The 23048-nt window shown below is 42.2% G+C and overlaps 1 protein-coding gene across 1 annotated transcript; it reads right to left on the bottom strand.

Annotated features, from left to right (window-relative positions):
* Positions 1-14778: 14778 nt before the first annotated feature.
* LOC120943249 (vacuolar protein sorting-associated protein 37C-like) lies at positions 14779-22484 on the bottom strand. Its single transcript, XM_040356453.1, has 3 exons — positions 21984-22484; positions 21048-21903; positions 14779-14808 (listed from the first exon to the last, which is right to left on the bottom strand). The coding sequence occupies exons 1-3, from the start codon at positions 22112-22114 to the stop codon at positions 14779-14781; spliced, it is 1017 nt and encodes a 338-aa protein (XP_040212387.1). The 5' UTR covers positions 22115-22484.
* Between the last annotated feature and the right edge of the window lie 564 nt (positions 22485-23048).

Raw genomic sequence — 23048 nt, 5'->3', positions numbered from 1 at the left:
TGCGGCCTGGCACGGCTCAGGAGGGGGGGGGGGGCGCTCGCTCATCCCCACTCCCTTCCTGACCGGCCGGGTAGCGTGCTTTGGATACGGGTCTGGTATGGATTGTAGGGGGACCCCCTACGTCAATATTTCAGCGTGGGGGGGTCTCCTTACAACCCATACCAGACCTAAGGGCCTGGTATGCTCCTGGGGGGAACCCATGCCGGTTTTGAATTTTAAAATTGCCGTGGAGTTCTCCCTCGGGAATGCATACCAAATGCCGTCGCTGGAATGGGCCTTTACAATGTGTGACTAACTTTCCACATTATAAAACCAGCCCTAGTTTTGCGCAGGCAAATTCGGAACTTACGCAGAAATCACAGTGATGAAATGCTTTGAAAATCTGCTTAAGTCCTCATTTGCATACGCAAAGCTGCATTTCAATGAGAAATGCCCCCAGTGGCAGATGCGGTACTGCATCCTAAAATCTGACCGTGTAAGTGTCTTACACATGTCAGATTTTCTGCCTAACTTTGGAAAAAGCCTTTTGAGAATCGTTTCCAAAGTTAGGCACAGAGATAAGCAGGCTGAACAGCAGTTAAGCCTGCGTATCTCTTTTGAGAATCAGGCCCATTGTGTTTTTTTTTTCAAAATTGTCGCTGTTCTTTTGTTTATAGCGCAAAAAACGAGGTGATTAAATACCACCAAAGAAAGCTCTATTTGTGGGAAAAAAGGACGCAAATTTTGTTTGGGCACAACGTCGCACAACCGCGCAATTATCAGTTAAAGCGAAGCAGTGCCAAATTGTAAAAAGTGCTCTGGTCAGGAAGGGGGTTAACCTGACCTCATATTTGTGAGCCCAAACAAAGGGATTGTGGGATTTGTGGTTCTTTCAGATTGCTTTTCCCTTGCATAACTAGACACCTGGAACACATATCCCAGGGATCTTTGCTACCATCATGGAGATTGCTGGGAAGGGGTAAAAAAAGAGACCAGAGACCCACCCCACGATCTCTTCCCCGCGGGCCTTGTGTATGGATGGACCCCTCCACGTGAGGAGAGTGAAGTCGCAGCCTACCCAGAATTCCTGCCTTACCAAGAAGGGGTCAAGCGCTGCATGCGGTTCGCCAGACATCTGAACAGCATCAACTAGACAGTGCAGCAACTCACGCTACGGGCTCCATAAAATCATTATTTGGAATGCACTGAGTCGGCCAGGTCATTGGTGAGAGGGCAATTGCCCACCTTTGCAAATCTTTCCTTGGTTGTTTACTGGGACACTGTGCACAGACAGCTTTACTTTGGGAACATTTCACTGTACCTCTATCTGAACATTGTACATGGGCATTGTAGCCACAGTCATTACAAGATATACTACCACTCTCTTACTACACCTTATTGGATATAGTTAATTAGCTCCGACTGCTGGTGAAGACCATCTGATCTGCAACGGGGACATTCTGTCATTGCTGCTTAAAGGGCCCACATACCATTCTTGTTTAGCTTTATCTCTCATTAGGAACAAAGGTTAAACAAGCCGACCTGGGTTTCTCTTTTAGAAGTTGTAACGGACCTATGAACCATTCTGCCTACAGAGGACTGCATGACTTGTATTCTGAGCTCAAAGGGTTAATTGTAAAGGGACTTTTTCACTGCTGAATGCTAATATTACCTGCATAGCTAATGGGCTCTCCTTTGTGAGTGTGTAATTGTTTTAAAGGTTAATTGAATTCTATTGTCTGATCAAGTCATGTTAAATATAAGGTTGGAGCCGAACGTCTAGAGACTGATTAATTCAAGGGAATGTCATTATTTCAAAGTATGTGTGTGAAGGAGGGGGCGGAGAGTGTCATTGTTCATGTAAGCTTGTAACCATATAAAAAGTGAGGTGAAATGTGCAATAAAAGTCAGTCTTGGTTGACCCTTCAACACGCAGCCTTGTCTCGTTCGGGAAGGGGAACCCTCTCTCTCTCTCTGGATCTATTGGACGGGGATACCGGCGGTACTTGCATATCGCAGCTTGCCAGGGAAAAGGACGTCTCCAACGGCTGAGACCCTCTCCCTAGCTGGGTAGCCGTTACATTGGTTGGCAGCGGTGGGATGGTCCTTTTATCCAAAGAGCAAGTTCTGAATGGAGTCGCAGTACGCCAGGCTGAAAAGATCCACACTAAAAGATCTATTGGAGAGTGGTGGTAGGAGCGCCAGCAACAGACCACGGAGGGAGCTGATAGCTGACCTGCTGGAGCTGGACGAAATGGATGGATCCATGGAAGGAACGGAGCCCCTTGCACCTGTCAGCGAGGAAGATGTAATTACTGGGATTGTACAGCGGAGATTATCCTTGTATCCAGAAACGTCCGTGGAACTAATCAACCAGCTGTTCCGGGAAGCAAGGGAGGAGATACAAACGAAGAGGGGACAAGAACTGGTAAGAGCGAGACAGCCCATTACACCTGCAGTTCCTACCCCCCCCACCCGTGGCTACAGGAAAGAAAATACCGTTCACTGCATTTAAAGCTTTTGTAGAAAGTGAGGAGGAAATCGATGGATATTTGGCGGATTTTGAGAGGCAGTGCTCACTACACCAGGTACCACCAGACCAATGGGTCACTATTTTGTCTGGGAAATTGTCGGGCAAAGCCAATGAAGCCTTTCGGGCTCTCGCTCCAGATAATATTTTACAATACCAGCAAGTTAAGAAGGCGCTGCTAACCCGATATGCCGTAACGCCAGAAGCCTACCGCCGGCGCTTCCGGGAGTCCAAGAAGAAGGCTGTGGACTCCCACATGGAATGGGCCAACCAGTTACAAAGGGTGGCATCCCTTTGGGTCCAAGGGTGCAAGGCCAACACCGGGGAGGAAGTATTGCAGCTGTTCCTAATGGAACATTTCTTCCAAGACCTGGCCGCAGACATACAAGACTGGGTACGAGATCGCCGTCCCGCTAACTTAAACGAGGCGGCTCGGCTAGCAGATGAGTACGCGGAGACAAGGAAAGTAAGCCAGGGCACTACGCGGCTGGCTCAGAAGGTAGAACCGCATACTCCAACCATCACCCCACGCCCAGAGTTTCGGGCTCCAGTCCCACCACATCCTCAGGGGCCTAGCAACTACCCCCGGGATTCGCCTAGGGTGACGTGCCATCACTGCAGCGACACGGGACATATTGCTCGTTATTGCCCTTTGAGAGCTACAGATAACAACTGGAGACGCACAACACCCAACACAGAGGTCACTCCATCACGTCCCTCTGCGGCCCACTGCCTGGAGACCGAGGGGGGCCCTGAGGAATGTCTGGGAATTTGGTATGAGGCAGACCCAATACAAGCTACCTCTCCGGATAACCGTCAGCATCACCGTCAGGAGGTACGGGTGAATGGACAAATAGCACAAGGCCTAAGAGATTCCGGGACTACTATCACTCTGATTCAAAAACATCTGGTAAAGCCAGAGAACGTATCCACTCGCACAGTTGCCGTCCGGGTCGCAGGGGGTGCTGTATTTCGCGTACCCACCGCTCGGGTGCACTTAGACTGGGGAGCCGGGTCAGGAAAGACCACAGTTGGTATCATGGACAACCTACCTGCCGAGGTGGTGCTGGGCAACGACATTGGCCCTCTGACTTCGGCTTATTTACCTACACCTGCTGCTGCTTGTCCCGTGACCACCCGCGTTTCTGGAATCAACTCGCTTGCTGCTGAGACCCGGGTAAGACTACCTTCCCCGACATGTACTGTAGATCCGGCACAATATCACAGTCTAAAATGGGAATGTGACAAGTTGGCCAGTGAGAAATCAGAGATGCAATGACACTATGTCATGTATTATGAGATGTCCCGTGGCTTGAACATTGAAATGCACAAACAGGCGGAAATTGTCAAAAGATTAAATGGGATTTGCATCCAAGTGGTGCCGTATCTGTCCCAAGAGCATCAGCAACAGGTTTTGGGAGCCATTGAGAGAGCAAAGCAAGTGACTGTTCCAGAACTGAATTCCATTATTCACCTTCACCATCAGCTACCGACCTGGTAAGCCAATGGGAATGCCGACGGACTGTCCAGGCAAACTGAACTTTTACCCTAACAGCAGACCGGACATCCCAAGTTGATCCGAAAAGGATCAATCCGGGTCTGCCGGAGTGTTCCACAAAAGGGGAGTAGTGTAACGGACCTATGAACCATTCTGCCTACAGAGGACTGCATGACTTGTATTCTGAGCTCAAAGGGTTAATTGTAAAGGGACTTTTTCACTGCTGAATGCTAATATTACCTGCATAGCTAATGGGCTCTCCTTTGTGAGTGTGTAATTGTTTTAAAGGTTAATTGAATTCTATTGTCTGATCAAGTCATGTTAAATATAAGGTTGGAGCCGAACGTCTAGAGACTGATTGATTTAAGGGAATGTCATTATTTCAAAGTATGTGTGTGAAGGAGGGGGCGGAGAGTGTCATTGTTCATGTAAGCTTGTAACCATATAAAAAGTGAGGTGAAATGTGCAATAAAAGTCAGTCTTGTTTGACCCTTCAACGCGCAGCCTTGTCTCGTTCGGGAAGGGGAACCCTCTCTCTATCTCTGGATCTATTGGACGGGGATACCGGCGGTACTTGCATATCGCAGCTTGCCAGGGAAAAGGACGTCTCCAACGGCTGAGACCCTCTCCCTAGCTGGGTAGCCGTTACAGAAGTATTGTCAGAATTGATGCTTAACTTTCACTTGTATCCTTTTCAGGTTATGTCCAAGTGGTACTTCATTGTACATATGTGTATATAGTGTTCTGTGTTTGCCAACTGTCTTAGCTGGCATTTCTACTGGAATCTTTCTACTTTGTTTGATGTTATTCAAAGCTCAGTTGAACCAGTACCTTACAACAATACCTTAGCTAAAGTATTCAAGTGGGCCAGATTCAGAGAGACAGCGCATCTTTACATAGGCGGTACGCCGTCGTAACATTGAGAGGCAAGTACAGTATTCAGAAAAAACTTGCTCCCATATGTGCACCGGCGTAGCGTAAATGGGCCGGCGTAAGCCCGCGTAATTCAAAGTAGGCAAGTAGTGGGCATGTTGTATTTAAATTAACCGTGACCCCATGCAAATGCATGGCCGAAGGAATGGCGCATGCGCGCGCATGCTCAGAATCACGTCGAATTTACTCCCTAAGATACGCCGTCTCAATGCCTGTGACGTGAACGTAACCTACGCCCAGCCCCATTCACGTACGAGTTACGTAAACAGCGTAAAAATATACGCTTGTTCCGACGTCCATACTTTGCATTACCTGCGCCTCATATAGCAGGGGTAACTTTACGCCGGACATAAGCCTTACGTAAACTGCGTAGCTGAATGCGACGGGCGCATTTAAGTTCGTGAATCGGCGTATCTAGGTAATTTGCATATTCGACACGTAAATCTATCGGCCAGCGTAAATATGCACCCAAGATACGACGGCGTAAGAGACTTACGTCGGTCGTATCTTGCAAAAATTCAGGCGTATCTGCTTTTAAGAATAAGCGTATAGATACGCCGGCGCACATTTGGACTTACGACGGCGTATCTGGAGATATACCGTCGTAAGTCCTTTCTGAATCTGGCCCATTGAGTTTTGTCTCATTACTTAAAGTTGTTGCAATGATGTCTGAACCCAGAGTGTCAGGTGAGTTGGAATGTTTGAAGGGCCATGGCGATGCAGATTGCCCCCCCCCCCATCTGCAATCCTGTCTCCTCCCCTTTGCTGAGTGCCCCCTATAGCCTCTTGCTATGGGGGCACTTAAGCAGGCTCGCTCCCAAGCCACACAACGTGTGTCCATTTCCAATGGCTCATGCTAGTGTGTAAGCCAATGATGAGAGAGAGAGAGCCCCCGGAGAGCCGCTGCTCTCGTGCACATTGCTGGATCATAATGAAGCTCAGGCACATAGGTTTTTTAACCTAATGCATAGAATGCATTAAGATAAAAAAAACCTTGACCCTTTAGAACCACTTTAACAAAATAGTTTATGCCCAGTTTTGCATTGCCTTCAGTAAAGCTCTTATATGTATCTCAACTTTCCCATTTGTTTGTTTGGTTTTAGTTGTAAGGCAATTTCCTTACTATTGTGGTTCATTCTTTTTTCAAGCAAGCAGCTTCAAATCATTACCAACCACCCACTTTGTCCAAGAAAAGAAAGGCAACATGCTATTGCAATGTGCATTGTAGACAGAGCTGTTTCGTGGACCTTTAGAAAAGTCCTCCGGTGATGAATTATTTCTCCTTGCCAGTTATCTCCATTAAGTGAAACCTCATGTATTGCTGTCATTCAACAGCCTGCAGATCTGCCTTTTATGAAAGCTGCATGTATGGTAATTGTTACCCTTGTGCTGGCCATTGTGTGTTGTAGTATGTGGCCATCTATATAATGTGCATATGAGAACAACACGGGAGGAGGACGTCATCTACCTTGATCCCCATCCCCACATTAAATTGTGGGCAAGGTATATAGATGACGTCCTCCTCCTATGGACCGGCAACAAACCACAACTGGATTCCTTTATGTCCTCGCTCAATAATAGTGTTGCTCACGAATATTCGAATTGCGAATATTCGGCTCGAATATGGCATATTCGAGTATTCGCGATATATTTCGAATTTCGTGGTGAATATTCGCTATTCCGAATATTCGCATTTTTTCAATTTTATTTTTAAAACAGATCACATCCTATCGACGTCTAAAAGCATTGCTGGTATGATTAGAGACCCTGGGCCGAGTAGCTAAGCTGAGGCGATCCTTTTATGTTGCCGAATATAAAAAAAAAAAATTGCGAAATTTCGCTAATGCGAATGCGAAAATGATTGCGAATTTTCGATAACTGTGGTAGGAGAACTCTGATTGTCTCTGATGCAAAAGGGTGTATGTTTCTGTTATGAATATTTGTATGTTTGATATTATTTTTTTTTGTAAGAAGGAAAAAATTGCGCATACCTTAAAAAAAGGGGAGAATACAGTAGCAACTCAAAAATGTTATACAACATAAATTAATACAAGACAGAAAATGGAGTCGCTCTACAAGAATAAAAAATATGTCTAGTGACAAGACATGTGGGCAAATTATAAAATAAGCAAGCGCAAATAACTTGTGAAATACACAGTGAAACAAATATATAAAGAAATATAGTCCCAATAATAGAAAAATAATCTTTCATAAAAATGTCTTTGATATGTGAAGTGAAAAAAAGTCCAAAGCATGCAGCATGAACGTGTTCAATCTTCAAGGTGTTTGATTGACAAACGGCTGTGACAGATGGATAGAGTAAAGAATCACCACCAATGCAAAACACTTTTTATTTTCTATTGTAAAATATCACGAATATTCTGAGCCAATCAGAGTGCTCCTTCCGCATTTGCCGAATATTCGCAATTATTTTGTATTGTAAAATATCACGAATATTCTGAGCCAATCAGAGTGCTCCTTCCGCATTTGTCGAAATTTCGCAATTATTTTGTATTGTAAAATATCACGAATATTCTGAGCCAATCAGAGTGCTCCTTCCGAAATTTCGCCATCAATATCGCATTCGCATTTTGCGAAATTTCGATACAATATCACGAATATTCTGAGCCAATCAGAGTGTTGTCGAAATTTCGCAATTATTTTCGCATTCGCAATAGCGAAATTTCGCAAAAATTTCATTTCGATAAAATATCACGAATATTCGAATTTAGCGAATATTTCTCGAATATTCGGCTATATATTCGTGATATATCGCGAAATCGAATATGGCGTATTCTGCTCAACACTACTCAATAACAACGAGCAAGGTATATGTCTGTCATTTGAAGCTAGTCAGGAGTCTATTGATTTTCTTGATCTTACTATCATGAAGGAGAACGATTCATTTTTGACTAAAACTTTTTTTAAAAAGACGGACAGGAATGCATTTATTCCAATAGGAAGTTGTCACCATGATAATTGGCTAAATTCTGTTCCCAAAAGCCAATTTATCAGGATGAGGAGGAATTGTTCTACCCTGAAAGATTATGAAACTCAAGCTGGGATACTCAAAGTTAGATTATCGGAGAAGGGATATGATCCTTTAATCTTGGATAATACCTTTAAGGAAGTTGCTGCAATAGATAGGAATGCATTGTTGACATCTGTCGCTGGGTCTAGTGGGGACAGACCTATAGTGCCATTTGTCACTACCTATTCCAACCAACACTATGCCATAAAAAAATTGATTAAAAAACACTGGCACCTGCTGTCCAGTGACAGGATCATAAGCACCTTCCTACCAACAATCCCTCAAGTAATCTTCAGAGGTGTACCCTCGTTACGGGACAAAATAGCCCCTAATGTGGTTGACCCCCCTACAAAAAAGGTGTCCTTTTTTCAACGTGACATCAAGGGCTACCACCAATGTAGAAATTGCAAGAAATTTGCAAGGTAAATAAGATCAAATCTAAGAAATCTAAGAAAACCTTATCCTTTATCTCAACAAGCACTCTGAAAGAATACAAGATAGAGCCCTTTATTACGTGTAGCACAACTGGTGTCGTTTATCTTTTAGAATGCCCGTGCGGGTTACAGTATATTGGCAGGACCAAAAGACCAATGAATGTTAGATTAGGTGAACATATCACCAATATTAGGTCTGGATTCCCAAAGCATTCAGTGTCCAGCCATTATGACCAATGTCATGATCGTAACCCAGAAGGTACTCTCTTTATTGGGATTGATAAATTCGATCCCCATTGGAGAGGCAATTCATTGGTGAGAGAATTATCCAAGCTAGAAATGGCCTGGATATAAAGAATCCGCACATATGTCCCTTTCGGACTGAACATAGACACCGACGTAAATGCCTTCATAGATAATGGCTAACTTTCATGCTTTTGTAATTTTCTCTTGTAAACCAGCTCTGATCTTTGGTCTATCAGGGCTTTCCTATGGTGATATTTTTTCTCCTTTTTCTCCTTTTTATTCAATTTTTTATTTTTTTCAATTATTATTTTTAATCAATATTATCCCTTTATAGGGATATTGGTAAAGCCAGAGCCACTTTTAGATTAGCTCATGAGTGCTGCTATCAATTTGAATTTTGACATTTGTCATAAATGTCATGGTTTGTACTATATTATTTATGCTCCAATTGTAATTTTAAGTCTTTTTGTTGTGGCCACAAGGGGGCAACACAATTAGCACATTACATTTAACCAAACCCTTTTTTCGTTTTATGATCCTATTTTTAACTTTTGTTTTAACATATATTTATCTAAAGCGTATGAATCATTTAACTAAGTTATACGTTTTACTCCATATATTTTTCCGCTTTTGAGTCTTTGCCTGCATTACTGTTCATTAGTGGCAGGGATCCCAACTCAAATATGGCGGCTTGCGCCCGCGATCTCCAAGGTTCAGAGCTGGGCGGTCCCGGATGTTGTTATTGCTTTTAAAGAGTGGCGAGTCAGCACGCCGCTTGTGCCCCTGGAAGAAGTCATTGTTGTGACGAAACGGCGTAGGGAGGAGCGGCGTGCTGACGTCACCACGAATCGTACCGCGCTGTCTACCCGGAAGGACGAGCGGACAGTTAAGCCGGCCGGCTATTATTATACACGCACTGTTTTAACTGCATAACTGTAAGTGCATTACTTTTATCATTAAACACATTTTATTACGGTATCACGCTATGCCAGCCTTTTCTCTTTTGGGTCACACTATGGAGAAGGAATAGTCTGATATGTGAAACTGAGATAAGGTGAAAATATACCCTGGAATCCTGGATCTGGCAGTCACGGTTACATGCTTGATTAACTTATCATTTTGGTAAGCAGTTAGGATTTAACGGTGGAGGATACTTTCATCTGCTATACAGATTCACAGGATACTATTTGGATACCTTTCACACATTCGGAGAACTTTCTGTCATCTTGATTTTCCCTGAGATACATCCATTCATATGGACTTTGCACCTTTCACTTGTTTATTTTAGATTGCACTAGTGATTTGTGTGCATCACACACATTATAATTTGACTGTTATATTGATCTTTTCACATTGCAGCACAGCTTCTACCAATTATTATTGTATTTTATGTTTATCTGACATTTCGAGCTGCAGCAGCCTTTTATTAATTTGTTTTGGTTTTATATTTTTATTTTTTATTTTCACTGTTTTTTCACCCAATGTAAATGGTCTCACACTATTTACGATTGTTTAGACCTGCGCAGTATTTATTTTCACATACACTCTGCCACAGATACCAACTTACAGCAGCGGTCATATTACATTTATTCACCTAATTACCTTTATTTGGTTAGGAGTATTTATATTATCATAATATTCAACTCCCTTATTTCACTTATATTGTTTTTACATAGCAATTTAGCACATTATGGATGTGTTTGATTACAGGGCTGCTAAAATTGTTAACACGGAAGATGCTTTTAAAATGTATGATGACAATGAGAGTGATATGAAGGGTCTCTTTATCAGACTCAAAAATCTTACTATCACTGAAATTCATACTCAGTGGGATATAGCGTTTTTAAACACGTATATCAAACTCAGTATGGTCCCCAGGAGTCTGAGGTGGCAGGTGAGCCCTCAGAACGGCGACCATGAGTTACAAGAATGGTTTAGGTATTTTAATGAAGCTGGAATTAGTTTTTTACGTTTCTTAGTAACCAAAAAAAACACCAAATTAGAAAAATTGGACAATGAGATAAAAGCACTCAAAGAAACTCTAGCATCAAGCAAAGAGAGTGATGAGTACAAACAACGATCCTCTCATCTTTTGGGGATCCTTGACAAAGAAGAAAAAGAACAAAAAATTAAAAAAAGAAAAAAATATAATAGGGATTTCGGAGACTACCAGGCCAGTTTAGTCTTCGAATGGCAAAAGAAATTGGCGGCTGAACAACAGAATGAGGCCAACTCAAGAATGGAAGCTATTGTACAGGGGGATAGTAGCCCAGTGAAAACAGCAACCAATTTACAACATCCTATGCCTGTTTAGGATCAGACAAAGACCCCTAAAAACTTTAAAAAAGGAGGGAAAAGGCTTAAAAAGGTGAATAATTATTCACCTAATAGGACATCAGGTACCTCAAAAAGCTATCCACGGGCCAAAAACTCTGGTTGGAATAAACCCTCATATGACAACTGTGGGGTTAACCCAGATCGGAATAATGGTCCTCAGGACTACCATCATTACAGAGATTCCCCCAGGAGAGAGAGGGACCTTGGAAGAGGTCAGGGTGACTATTATAAATATGGTCCACCTTTGGAACAGAGATCTTATCAAGACCCCCGGTACTTTGTAGAAAGACCAAGGGATGATCTCGATTATGATAGCGATTTTTTACCCACTAAGGGACCGTGAGGGCCCTAATAACAGCGGCCCGGCTGATTATGAACAGGCGAGACAGGTTCAAGAATTGTATCGCCTTGGACCATCAAGGGATTTCCCTTTAGGTCAATGGGAAAAAAATGCAGGAGAACATTGGGGTTTTCCCAAACCAAAAAAAGGAACAAAAAGACCGGTGGAAGGAAAAGAGGGAGCAGAGGGGGGAGGAGAACACATTCCAAAAAAATCGAGAACGTAAATGGGGATGGCATTTTTAATATTAGCTCTCATGTTCTAACCCAGCCAGAAATTGCATTATTAAATAAGGGACTTAAATTTGCCCCTCCGAGGAAACTCAATAAGTTTCAAACCTATATGGATGTTCATCAATACATTCGCAAAGTGAACATCAGACGTTACTTTGCTGATCTACCATCCAGAGATACAGCTGTGAGTCAAGCAACTGTACAACACTCGGGACTTGCTAATGCATCTACTTGGAACCCCCCTGGCACTTTGGCCCCTTCATTGCGAGTCTTTAGGGATGTAGTGCTCAGAGACTTGGAGAAAATTAAAGTGTCTGGCCATAAAATGGATCGGAACCTAGAAATAGGTTTGGACACCTTATGTACCAATAAGGATCTCGTCATACGTCCAGCGGACAAAGGAGGGGGAATAGTAGTCATGGATCGGACCTTCTATATTGATGGAATAAAAACAATAGTCAATGATAGAGATACTTATGTTCCTTTACCGGGCAATCCGATTATCCAATATAAAGAGACATTGGAGACACTGATCCAGAAGGGCTCCAAATTGGGGATCCTTAATGAGAAAGAGCAATTGTTTCTGGTGCCTAAGGCTCCCAGGGTTCCGATTCTATACAGCTTGCCCAAAATACATAAGAGTCTTACTTGCCCCCTGGACGCCCAATTATCAGTGGCATAGATTCGATCACATCCAGGGTGGGCAAGTACATTGATTATTATCTTCAGCCTTTAGTTCAGAAGATGCCATCGCATCTTATGGACTCCAAACATGTTATTAATATGCTGTCTCAAATAAAGGCTGACCATGAAGTATGGATGGTAACAGCAGACGTTCAATCTCTGTATACCATTATCCCTCACCATTTGGGCCTAGAAGCTGTTAAACACTTCTTGGATCTTTCTTCTGATTTATTACCACTACAGAAAGATTATATCATGGAATTATTGGAATATGCCGCAGGTCAGAATTATTTCTGGTTCGACCACAATTATTACAAACAGATTGGTGGAGTTGCCATGGGTGCGAAATATGCACCCAGCTTGGCCAATTTGTTTATGGCCAAGTGGGAGGAGGACGTCATCTACCTTGATCCCCATCCCCACATTAAATTGTGGGCAAGGTATATAGATGAGGTCCTCCTCCTATGGACCGGCAACAAACCACAACTGGATTCCTTTATGTCCTCGCTCAATAACAACGAGCGAGGTATATGTCTGTCATTTGAAGCTAGTCAGGAGTCTATTGATTTTCTTGATCTTACTATCATGAAGGAGAACGATTCATTTTTGACTAAAACTTTTTTTAAAAAGACGGACAGGAATGCATTTATTCCAATAGGAAGTTGTCACCATGATAATTGGCTAAATTCTGTTCCCAAAAGCCAATTTATCAGGATGAGGAGGAATTGTTCTACCCTAAAAGATTATGAAACTCAAGCTGGGATACTCAAAGTTAGATTATCGGAGAAGGGATATGATCCTTTAATCTTGGATAATACCTTTAAGGAAGTTGCTGCAATAGATAGGAATGCATTGTTGACATCTGTCGCTGGGTCTAGTGGGGACAGACCTATAGTGCCATTTGTCACTACCTATTCCAACCAACACTATGCCATAAAAAATTGATTAAAAAACACTGGCACCTGCTGTCCAGTGACAGGATCATAAGCACCTTCCTACCAACAATCCCTCAAGTAATCTTCAGAGGTGTACCCTCGTTACGGGACAAAATAGCCCCTAATGTGGTTGACCCCCCTACGAAAAAGGTGTCCTTTTTTCAACGTGACAATAAGGGCTACCACCAATGTAGAAATTGTACAGTTTGCAAGGTAAATAGGATCAAATCTAAGAAAACCTTATCCTTTATCTCAACAAGCACTTTGAAAGAACACAAGATAGAGCCCTTTATTACGTGTAGCACAACTGGTGTCGTTTATCTTTTAGAATGCCCGTGCGGGTTACAGTATATTGGCAGGACCAAAAGACCAATGAATGTTAGATTAGGTGAACATATCACCAATATTAGGTCTGGATTCCCAAAGCATTCAGTGTCCAGCCATTATGACCAATGTCATGATCGTAACCCAGAAGGTACTCTCTTTATTGGGATTGATAAATTCGATCCCCATTGGAGAGGCAATTCATTGGTGAGAGAATTATCCAGGCTAGAAATGGCCTGGATATATAGAATCCACACATATGTCCCTTTCGGACTGAACACCGACGTAAATGCCTTCATAGATAATGGCTAACTTTCATGCTTTTGTAATTTTCTCTTGTAAACCAGCTCTGATCTTTGGTCTATCAGGGCTTTCCTATGGTGATATTTTTTCTCCTTTTTCTCCTTTTTATTCAATTTTTTTTTTTCAATTATTATTTTTAATCAATATTATCCCTTTATAGGGATATTGGTAAAGCCAGAGCCACTTTTAGATTAGCTCATGAGTGCTGCTATCAAGTTGAATTTTGACATTTGTCATAAATGTCATGGTTTGTACTATATTATTTATGCTCCAATTGTAATTTTAAGTCTTTTTGTTGTGGCCACAAGAGGGCAACACAATTAGCACATTCTTGTCAGCAATTATCCTTTACATTTTTTGCTATAAGTATTATAATTTTTATATTTTTATGGCCATAAAACCTATTGGCACTTGTTTCAGTTTTTAGTGCTTATAATCCTTTTCTTTTTTGGGGTACGGTTGCTATGTGAAATATTTTTCATTATCTCTTTTACATTTAACCAAACCCTTTTTTCGTTTTATGATCCTATTTTTAACTTTTGTTTTAACATATATTTGTCTAAAGCGTATGAATCATTTAACTAAGTTATACGTTTTACTCCATATATTTTTCTGCTTTTGAGTCTTTGCCTGCATTACTGTTCATTAGTGGCAGGGATCCCAACTCAAATATGGCGGCTTGCGCCCGCGATCTCCAAGGTTCAGAGCTGGGCGGTCCCGGATGTTGTTATTGCTTTTAAAGAGTGGCGAGTCAGCACGCCGCTTGTGCCCCTGGAAGAAGTCATTGTTGTGACGAAACGGCGTAGGGAGGAGCAGCGTGCTGATGTCACCACGAATCGTACCGCGCTGTCTACCCGGAAGGACGAGCGGACAGTTAAGCCGGCCGGCTATTATTATACACGCACTGTTTTAACTGCATAACTGTAAGTGCATTACTTTTATCATTAAACAAATTGTATTACGGTATCACGCTATGTCAGCCTTTTCTCTTTTGGGTCACACTATGGAGAAGGAATAGTCTCATATGTGAAACTGAGATAAGGTGAAAATATACCCTGGAATCCTGGATCTGGCAGTCACGGTTACATGCTTGATTAACTTATCATTTTGATAAGCAGTTAGGATTTAACGGTGGAGGATACTTTCATCTGCTATACAGATTCACTGGATACTATTTGGATACCTTTCACACATTCGGAGAACTTTCTGTCATCTTGATTTTCCCTGAGATACATCCATTCATATGGACTTTGCACCTTTCACTTGTTTATTTTAGATTGCACTAGTGATTTGTGTGCATCACACACATAGGTTTTTTAATATAGTATGCATTAAGATAAAAAAACCTTGACCCTTTAGAACCACTTTAACAAAATAGTTTATGCCCAGTTTTGCATTGCCTTCAGTAAAGCTCTTATATGTATCTCAACTTTCCCATTTATTTGTTTGGTTTTAGTTGTATGGAAATTTCCTTACTATTGCGGTTCATTCTTTTTTCAAGCAAGCAGCTTCAAATCATTACCAACCACCCACTTTGTCCAAGAAAAGAAAGGCAACATGCTATTGCAATGTGCATTGTAGACAGAGCTGTTTCGTGGACCTTTTGAAAAGTCCTCCAGTGATGAATTATTTCTCCTTGCCAGTTATCTCCATTAAGTGAAACCTCATTTATTGCTGTCATTCAACAGCCTGCAGATCTGCCTTTTATGAAAGCTGCATGTATGGTAATTGTTACCCTTGTGCTGGCCATTGTGTGTTGTAGTATGTGGCCATCTATATAATGTGCATATGAGAACTACACGGGCCATTATCAGGACATTAATTCATGGATCTAGCCAACTCCTTGGGGACATATTGTAGCAAGTCTATGAAATGTAAGTACACTTAGAAGTGAAGCTTATAGAACATGGGGGTAAATAGACGGATGTAAGCTAATTGTATGCTTCATGCTTGCACTTAGTAGTACTAGAGACATAGCAGGAAATAATACAGGCCACACTGAGACGTATAGAAGAAGGCTTATTATAGTTTGTTAAATAGATTTTCCAGGAAGTCCCTTATCTGAATAGGATTGCAAAGCAGCACGAATAAGTCAGTATGTCTCATGCCGCGTACACACGATCGTTTTTCGGCATTAAAAAAAACGACGTTTTAAAAAACGTCATTTAAAATGATCGAGTGTGATCACATCGTTTTTCGGCTGCATTTTTTAACGTCGTTTTAAAAAAATTCGTTTTTCGGGTTGTAAAAAATGATCGTGTGTGGGCTAAAATGACGTTTTAAACCCGCGCATGCCCAGAAGCAAGTTATGAGACGGGAGCGCTCGTTCTGGTAAAACTACCATTCATAATGGAGTAAGCACATTCATCACGCTGTAACAGACAAAAAAGCGTAAATCGTCTTTTACTAACACAGAATCAGCTAAAGCAGCCCAAAGGCGAATAGAACTTCCCCTTTAGAGTGCCGCCGTACGTGTTGTACGCCACCGCGCTTTGTTCATCATTTTTCAAAAACGATGGTGTGTGGGCAACATAGTTTTTAATGATGAAGTTGGAAAAACTTCGTTTTTTGGACATGCTGAAAAATTTCGTTTTTTTTTCATGCCGAAAAATGATCGTGTGTACACAGCATAACACTCTCCATTGTAAACAACAGCGGTCCCCCATACTCAAAAGGATCCACCCCCCATATCATTTCATAGCTATTAGAGGTTTTACCAGCAGGTAAAGAAAAGCAAGAAAACCTTAAATTCAACACCAAAGTGGTAATAAACCCAAAACCAAAGATGTAATACATTACAATTTACCAATCCTTAGATGTAGTGGCTGCAGGGGTAATTTTTTTCCTTTATACACATTGTCGTGGCCGTAAATAGAAAAATAGAATCCCATAGATGGAGTTGGGTGTATAGGATTTTACTGTGTTTTTTTATTTTGTTTTTTGTGGTTGAACTGGATGGACTTGTGTCTTTTTTCAACCTGACTAACTATGTAACTATGTAACTATGTATAGAGGTGAATGTGGCTGTGTCGCAACCACAATGCAGCCACTTCAAATGCTGTCAAACATCTCAGTAAAGAGGGATCATAGTATAAAATCCATCTTCAAGCAGGCAGATATATTATATTGTCAAAAGTATTGGGACACCTGCCTTTACACCAATGGGTTTTCAACCTCTCTAGTTCCATGACCCCTTGGTAAAATTTTCCAAGTTGTGGGGACCCCTAACAGTAAAATTATTTTTGTAGCGTGGGTTGTCAGCACCCAGGGCAAGACAAGTAATTTGCGCCCCTAACCCGCGGACATTTCGCGCTCCCTGAATCCCTTCCACTGGTACAGTATTAAAACCCCTTATGGTACATTTTAGGATGTGCCACCCTTTCTCATTGTTCTTCTTTCTTTCCATTTTATCTTTCTCTATCCTAATTTCTTATTTTTTTTCCCATCTCTCTCTCTAGCCGTCTTTCTTGTTCTTTATCTTATTCTTTCTCTCTCTTTTTCTTTATTCCTCCCCCTCGTTTCCTCTCCCTTCCATGTATTCTCTATTTTTATTCCTTCTATTACTCCTTGGTGTGGGGATAGGGGGTTTGGGATGAGTGTCAGTGCTGGCGGGGAGTTGGGATGAGTGGCAATGCTGGGGGGAGTTCTGATCAGCCAACTTATGTGCTCTTGATCAAGGTCATCTTCTGATCTGAGAACTGTAGTGGGGACCTTGTGGTGTCTCACAGCAGTGACACCTTTGCTGAAATCAGGAGATGGTGTCTCCTCCAACCCCCTCCACTTCACACTCCTCAGCTGATCCCTAGTCTCTTCCCACCAGCGATGCCGTGAACTGAATAGGCGGCTGCAAAGAGGCTGAGTGGGCGGCCGTGGGCTCCAGGAACAGCCTTGCTGGGTGGTCGAGAAAAGGCTGGGAGAACGGTGTGATCTTCAGGAACAGCCCAGGATTTGGTGACCCCTGGAAAATCATCATTCGACCCCCAGGTTGAGAACTGCTGCATTACACGCACATGAACTTTAATGGCATCCCAGTCTTAGTCCGTATGGCAGCTATAACGGCTTCTACTCTTCTGGGAAGGCTGTCCACGAGGTTTAGGAGTGTGTCTATGGGAATGTCTGACCATTCTCCCAGAAGCACATTTGTGAGGTCAGGCACTGATGTGGACAAGAAGGTCTGGCTCGCAGTCTCCACTCTAATTCATCCTAAAGGTGTTCTATCAGGTTGAGGTCAGGACTCTGTGCAGGCCAGTCAAGTTCCTGCACCTCAAACTGGCTCATCCATGTCTTTATGGGCCTTGTTTTGTGCACTGGTCCAAATTATATGGTGGAGGCGGAATTATGATGTGGGATTGTTTTTCAGGGGATGGGCTTGGCCCCTTAGTTCCAGTGAAGGGAATTCTTAAAGCGTCAGCACACCAAGACATTTTGGACAATTTCATGCTCCCAACTTTGTGGGAAAAGTTTGGGGATGGTCCCTTCCTGTTCCAACATGACTGCACAGCATTGCACAAAGCAAGGTCCATAAAGACAGGGATGAACGAGTTTGGGGTGGAAGAACTTGATTGGCCTGCACAGAGTCCTCCACCCCAAACTCGCTCATCTATGTCTTTATGGATCTTGTTTGTGCATTAAGAATAATGCTGCGTACACACGATCATTTTTCAGCATGTATAAAAAACGATGTTTTCTCAACTTCATCATTAAAACAACGTTGCCCACACACCATCGTTTTAAAAAAATTATCTAGCAAAGCGCAGTGATGTACAACACGTACAACGGCACTATAAAGGGGAAGTTCTATTCGCCTTTGGGCTGCTTTAGCTGATTCCGTGTTAGTAAAAGATGATTCACGCTTTTTTGTCTGTTACAGCGTGATGAATGTGCTTACTCCATTATGAACGGTAGTTTTACCAGAACGAGCGCTCCCGTCTCATAACTTGCTTCTGAGCATGCGTGTTTTTTTTTTTTTTAATTTTTGCCCACACACGATTATTTTTTACAACCCGAAAACGACATCGATTAAAACGACGTTAAAAAATGCAGCATGTTCGAATTTTTTTTTTTGTCGTTTTTCAGAACCTGAAAAATGATGTGAAGCCCACACACCATCATTTTAAATGACGTTTTTGAAAAACATTTTTTTTCATGCTAAAAAATGATCGTGTGTACGTGGCATAAGAATATATATTGACCTAAACTGATAAATATTTTTTTTTACACATATATATATATATATTTATATTTATTTATTTATTTATTTTATGTATTCTAGCAAAAAGTAAAAAATATATATATATTTTTTGCAAAATTGACAGTCTTTTTTTATTTATTGCCCAAAAAATAAATAGGTAGATTCAGGTAGATGTGCCTACACTTACGGCGGCGTAGCTTAGCGTGTTTAGGCTACGCCGCCGTAAGTTAGCTAGGCAAGTACATGATTCACAATGTACTTGCCTGCTAAGTTATGGCGGCGTAGCCTAAAGCGGGCGGGCGTAAGGGCGCCAAATTCAAATGTGTGTAAGGGGGGCGTGTTTTATGTTAAGGCTTGACCTTACGTTTTTGACAGTTTTTTTTTACTGCGCATGCCCAGGGCGCCTACATTTCCCAGTACGCCGCACGGGCCTATTGATTTCGACGTGGACGTAAACTACGTAAATCGATATTCGCGGACGACTTACGCAAACGACGTAAAAATTTTGAATCTCGAAGCGGGAACGGCGCCCATACTTTAACATTACTATTCCATCTAATAGATGGAATAACTTTAGGCCTGATAATGGCTTACGGAAACGGCGTAAATATACTGCGGCGGCCGGGCGTACGTTCGTGAATCGGCGTATCTACTAATTTACATATTCTACGCCGACCGCAATGGAAGCGCCACCTAGTGGCCATCCGAAATATTGCAACCTAAGATAGGACGGCGCAAGCTGTCCTATCTTAGATATGTTTAAGCGTATCTCTGTTAGAGAATACACTTAGGCCAGAATCACACTAGTGCGTTGCGTTTTTGAGTTGCGTTCCCGTTGCGAATTTCTCTAGAGGGTGTTCTGCGGATCAACTGCGGTTTAGCTGCGGATCGGGTGCGATTTATAAAAAATAATTACTTGAGCTGCGTTTTTGGTGAGGGCCAATCATTGTTAGCTGTGTGATGATGTAGGTAATAAAAGGGAGTGACCTTTCTTGAACTCTTCCTTTTTCACGAGCATTCAGTATAGTGTGGAATAGGATTTGGATTTCCTAAGAAATGTGTGCTGCCCTGCCCATGATCATGCCTACAGTTGTTGCTGCAACAGCAGCAATCTTGATGGAAGTTGAAAGGAGGAGAAGGAGGAGTAGAAGAAGAAGATACTGGGTTCATCCTATCATTGCAAATAGGGATGAAAGAGGGCAGTTCATTATATTATATGAAGATCTCCGTGGGCATGAGGACAAGTTTTTTAATTGTACACGCATGTCAATAACCAGGTGATTATTTATTTAATTTTGCAAAACATTTTCTTTCTCCATTGTTCCATATTAAATTTATAATTAAAAATTTTATTTTTGTTTGAAGTTTTGATGAATTGTTAGGACTAACGTACCATAGTTTGGAGCGCCAGAACACATGCTTCAGAGCAAGCATCCAGCCTGCACAAAGATTATTAATCACATTAAGGTACTTTTCCACACCTATGTGCATTTTCAAATTGATGTTGAAGCATGTATTCATTTTTGGTTTCAACTATCCAACATCTGTACTTATAAATGAACAACCAGACATAAGATGCCCAAAAATATATTTATTTTTTACTTCTTTCACAAAAATAAAGAAATAGACAACATATTTTTGCTTGGACTAATATAAAAAATATAAACTTTGCCTTCAAGTTTTCCTCTGGATTAAACTTTGATTCAAAATATGCACACATGCTTGTTTACTGTGGGCATAACGTAAACTTTAGAGATGTTGATATGTTTTGGGAAATAATGGTGTGTCTGAGGAGTATTGACTTGCTGAGGTAGATTCATCAATCTCGGTGCTTGAAGCATGGCTAGACTCGACATGGTGCTGTGGCACATGGTGCTGTGGGCCATGTTGCTGTGGGCCATGTTGCTGTGGGCCATGTTGCTGAGGCACATGTTGCTGTGGGCCATGTTGCTGAGGCACATGGTGCTGTGGCACATGGTGCTGTGGCACATGGTGCTGTGGGCCATGTTGCTGAGGCACATGGTGCTGTGGGCCATGTTGCTGAGGCACATGGTGCTGTGGGCCATGTTGCTGAGGCACATGGTGCTGAGGCACATGGTGCTGTGGCACATGGTGCTGTGGCCCATGTGTCTGAGGCCCATGTGTCTGAGGCCCATGTGTCTGAGGCCCATGTGTCTGAGGCCCATGTGTCTGAGGCCCATGTGTCTGAGGCCCATGGTGCTGTGGCACATACATCCCCTGCATTTGTGTTTGTGGCATAATTGAAGGGAATGTGGATGGGATGGGATATGGAGTTCGCCTCTGTTGTACCTCATATATTGAAGTTGGCTCCTGAAAGCTTGAAGTGTAGGATGGAGGAACATAGGGGTAAGGTTGGTTTCCTGGGTCTGGGTACTGGCCTGACATTGGTAAGTGTATCTGTGTTGTTTCTTTAGTTACATATGGCCTTTCCAATGTATGTTGCTCGCTTGGCACTGTAAATGACTGCAGAACGTGTTCTACTGTGGTTCGCATTTCTAAATATCTCTCAGGTACAACTTTTTTGATCAATGGTACAAAATTAAGCGCCAGTATTGTAGCTGGACATAAGAAAGCATCCACCTTTCCAGCCATTTGTTGTAACATCTCTAGAAGACGCTCGCTTATGTCCATCTGCGATACTGGCGTTCGCTTACGTGCCACTTTGGCAGGCCGCGCAATGGTTGTTGGAGCTGAGGAGGGTCCAGGCATAGGCTCAGGCAATCCAGAGTCAGTCTCTGGGTTTGTGACCCATAGATCTGACCCAAGTGGCATTTCAGGTATTTCCTCATTTGGATCAATGCAAACTGCTGGCACGGATTGGGCCTCAGATTGGCTCTCTGGTTGATCCTCCAGGACATCCTGTTCGTCCCAACTTGCTTCGGTCCTGTTTTTATTAAAAAATAGAAACATTACTAATGCTAAATATATAGTCACGATACATAGATGATGTAGAGGATAACTTACTCTCTCATCTCTATGAGTGGTTTCAAGAAGGCAAGGTCCTCTGCATACATATAGGGTACTCTAGCTGGTGCCCCCGAGCCACTCCTCACTTCTCTTAGATGTTTGTTGTATTTCTTGAAGGCATCACGCATGCTTCGCCAACGATTCTTGATGTATACCACTGTAAAAAAGAGAAGATAATAATTATTTAATATTTCTTATTTGTTCAAGGTACCTAGCTACAGGAAATTCATTTGGAAGTCTCCACTATGAGTTTAAGGTTGGAAAATCAACTATATCTGGCATTGTACATGAAACATGCCTTGTTATATGGAATGTACTAAAACCATTGGTCTTCAAAAAGCCTACAAAAGAAGATTGGTTGAAGATATCAGATGAATTCTGGGAGAGATGTAATTTTCCAAACTGTGTGGGAGCCATCGATGGCAAGCACATACGCATCCTGAGGCCATTTGATAGTGGGAGTCAGTTTTTTAATTATAAAAAATATTTTTCGTTTGCATTAATGGCAGTGGTAGATGCCAAATATAATTTCATTTATATTGATGTGGGTGCTTATGGTAGCAGCTCTGATTCTGGTGTATTTAATCATTCCACATTTGGGAGAATGATAAGGGTGAATAGTCTGGATTTACCAAACGATTCCTCCTTGCCCGGAACAAATGAGCCAGCCCTCCCATTTGTTTTTGTAGGGGACGAAGCGTTTGCCCTTGGTAAAAATCTTCTTCGACCATTCTCAAGTAGAGCGCTGAGCAATGATAAAAGAATATTTAATTATCGGCTCACTAGGGCACGTCGAGTAGTAGAGTGTGCATTTGGAATTCTTGCCAATAAATGGAGAATATTGCACACCGCCATCAATCTCAGTTTGGAGCATGCTGTCTCTGCTGTGAAAACTGCGTGTGCACTGCACAACTATGTGCGAGAACGTGATGGAATTGATTATGAGGATTCCATGATGCATAATATGGAGGCGGCACAGTGGAGTTTGACTAGGGGCACTAGCAGTGGGAAATTGATTCGAGATCAATTTCTTAATTACTTTCTATCGCCAGCTGGCGAGTT

This window comes from Rana temporaria, chromosome 1 (assembly GCF_905171775.1).
Source record: "Rana temporaria chromosome 1, aRanTem1.1, whole genome shotgun sequence".
Lineage (NCBI taxonomy): Eukaryota > Metazoa > Chordata > Amphibia > Anura > Ranidae > Rana > Rana temporaria.
This window is presented reverse-complemented; position numbering and strand designations above follow the sequence as displayed.

Coding starts and splice junctions, on each gene's coding strand:
- LOC120943249 (XM_040356453.1), bottom strand. CDS start 22,114: ATGCGTGATGCCTTCAAGAAATACAACAAACATCTAAGAGAAGTGAGG. Junction 21,904..21,983: donor CCACTCATAGAGATGAGAGA/GTAAGTTATCCT, acceptor TAATAAAAACAG/GACCGAAGCAAGTTGGGACG. Junction 14,809..21,047: donor AACATGGCCCACAGCACCAT/GTGCCTCAGCAA, acceptor CCTTCTCCATAG/TGTGACCCAAAAGAGAAAAG.